Source organism: Gekko japonicus, unplaced genomic scaffold (genome assembly GCF_001447785.1).
Source record: "Gekko japonicus isolate JY-2015 unplaced genomic scaffold, Gekko_japonicus_V1.1 scaffold4090, whole genome shotgun sequence".
NCBI classification, from domain to species: Eukaryota; Metazoa; Chordata; class Lepidosauria; order Squamata; family Gekkonidae; genus Gekko; species Gekko japonicus.
In genome coordinates, this window is record NW_015169301.1 from 1 (window position 1) to 2,800 (window position 2,800).

Here is a 2,800-nt window from a genome sequence, read left to right on the forward strand (position 1 = left end):
TTCAAATGAAAAAGAACACACTGAGATTTCTTAAGGGCATTGCAGAACATGGCATTGCAGAAAAACATCTATAATACTTTGTTATTAAAACATTTTCATTCCGTCATTTCTCCAAGGAGCTCAGGACAATGTGCATCATTCTCATGAGTGGTAGGTTAGAGATGGAGGGGAATGACCCAGGCAGTTTTATGTCCATAATGGGACCAGAATCTGGGTCGCTTCCATCTCATTTCAGCATTGGAATCACTACACCACACTGCCTTGCTTTGCTTTCCAACAGGGTTTCCTTTGGGTATCGGCAATGTCATTTCTCCACAGACTACACTGTGGGTTTTTCAGCATAATGTCTCTCTCACACTAGAGAAATCCTCACAAGTTACACCAGGTCTATTTTCCTGACAAGGCCGTAAATAAAACTTACTCTCAGGCAGATCTGTCAGGATGACAATTATCTCTGGAACTAGCCCCAGGAAAGACTCTGCCGTGTCTTCTGAAGCAAAGCCTTCCTGTGAAAATCTCTTCACATTTTTCTCTCTCACAGTTGTGTCTTCTTTGGCAGAAATAAATGGAGACTCCTTATTCCAGCAAGAAAGAGAATCTAAGAAAGAAGAAAGTCGGCATGATTTAAAAACAGTGGCCCTTAATGGCAACCAGCATTGAAGAAAACAGGCCTTAAATCAAGGCATGAGGGGGAGAGACGGCTTCCAGGAAACCCCACAGAGACAGCTTCCAGGAAACCCCAGAAACAGAATGATGAGCATATTCTGAGTGATATCAAATTAGTACAACAATTGACCAACACAGAAGGCTTGCTCCAAACTGTCAGTATACATGTGTTTCTGTAAGTCTGGCTGTAGATGAGGTCAGTCTACTTGACAGGAGCTGACAGCTCAGAGAGACAGTCTAGCTGGCTCCAACTGGTTTTGTGCAGTTCAGAGCAGCACTAATTAACAGCATCACTATGACTCAGCATTGCGATCTGATTGGACAATGCTTGTATAAATGTAATGATGTACAGTATACTTTACTTCCTGATGGAAAACCTGGTGTCTGAGAAGCATTTTGTCACTGTGTGTAATATATTGGTGAAGGCTTGTGTAAATAAATGTATATAGTTTTACACTAAGCTAGTTGGACTTTCGTCTTCTGTGATACTCATACTCACCCACATCTTGCAGTGGGCTAGCACCATGCAAACCTTGACACAAAGGTCTAAGGAAGTACCTTTTGAGTTCTTTGCTTCCTCAGAGTCTTGGACAAATATCTCATCCATATCTTCCAACCAGGAAATGAGGGCAGGTTTGCAGATCCAAGAGCCTTCTTGAAAAGATAAGGAGCACAAACAGACTGGTTACTAGGGGTGGGCACAAAACTAAAAAAGGTGGTTTGGTTTCCCTGAACCAGACCCAGAACAGGCCCCACTCAAACCAAACCAACAAATTCAGTTCCCCCTTTCTCCCAACCACTGACAGCCATTCAAAACCAAAGGGTTACGTGGCTGGCAGCCATTTAAACCTAACAGCTGAGCCAGTTTGTGCCCATCCCTACTGGTTACATCTTTGATGTAACTGGCTAAGTTAACAATCATTAATTCTCCAGTGAACTTAATGAGCTGAACTTTAAGAAAAGAGAGATGAAGAGTAGACAGGAATCTCTTCCAGAGAATTCTCTACACACTTTAACTATCCCGACCCACACACCCAGCTACTTGCTTACCCATAGAGGCCATGCTCCGATAATTTTCCATCATGACTTCCCTGTAAAGAGCTCTTTGGCCAGGATCCAGCAAATCCCACTCCTCCTCTGTGAAATACACGGCCACCTCCTCAAATGATACATGGCCCTGCAAGAAGGAAGAAGCTTTGGCTAACAACAGGTTGGCTCGTATGGAGATTAAAAAAATAAATCTTCCAATGCTTCAAGTGAGAGAAAGGAGTGAAGTTCACAACCTACCTTGCTTTGACATCCTGTGCTAGCAGAAAGGCACCCTTCAGAAAAAAGGGGGGACCCAGTCCATTCCTTTCTCCACTCCATGACCTGATTCTTATGCAGAACGGCTGTTTCCACTCCTTTGGGAAGTAGTGCTGATCTGCACCCCCTGAGAAATCTCTTTCTGCTGTGAGAGCAAGACAAAAGAAGTCGGAAGGTCACCCACTTACAATTTCCCATGTCAAACACCCTTTCGTGATCTCTGCGCAACGGGATGCTGCACGGCAGCTGTTTACCGAATCACCTTGCAAATATGTCCACAAAAGATGATAGTTCACGTGAAGTCTTACAGCAACCGAGCCTTTCAAGGGCTCCATAAAAGTTGGTATTTTAGCCCAATCTCCACCTGCTCAAACCCTCTCCTGCGTTGCATCAAACTAGATCTCAGGCCAGATCCCTGCTTGGCTATGATACTCACTTGGTGACCTTGGCCCAGTCATTTTCTCTTACTCTAGCCTACCCTGCAAGTGGGTCAGAAATTTAAAAAGGCATGAGAGGAGAACCTATCATTATTATCAGGGCTTTTTTTGTAGAAAAAGCCCAGCAGGAACTCATTAGCATAATAGGCCATACCCAACAGCAGGAACTCATTAGCCTATTAGGCCATACCCATGACAGCACAGCTCATTAGCATATTAGACCACACCCCTGTGTTACCAGAAGTGTGGACATCCAGTCACACTCACCTTTTGCTTCTTATTCTGTTTACCTTGTTTGTTGTCAAACCCCAGGGCTTTTTTTGGAGCAGGAACTCCTTTGCATGTTAGGCCACACACCCCTAATGTAGCCAATCCTAATGAGTTCCTGCTGT

The 2,800-nt window shown here is 44.1% G+C and overlaps 1 protein-coding gene across 1 annotated transcript in view; it reads right to left on the reverse strand.

Moving 5' to 3' along the window:
• Nucleotides 1-421: 421 nt before the first annotated feature.
• Nucleotides 422-2,800, reverse strand: part of LOC107114981 (zinc finger protein 557-like) — a gene marked incomplete at its 3' end in the record, with an annotated part of 4,918 nt that continues 2,539 nt past the window's right edge. Inside the window, exons 2-5 of the mRNA XM_015416590.1 lie at nucleotides 1,954-2,116; nucleotides 1,717-1,843; nucleotides 1,225-1,320; nucleotides 422-598 (exon numbers count right to left, since the gene is read on the reverse strand). Of these exons, the coding sequence (XP_015272076.1) occupies nucleotides 422-598; nucleotides 1,225-1,320; nucleotides 1,717-1,843; nucleotides 1,954-2,034 (481 nt within the window). The remainder of the gene's footprint in view (nucleotides 599-1,224; nucleotides 1,321-1,716; nucleotides 1,844-1,953; nucleotides 2,117-2,800) is intronic.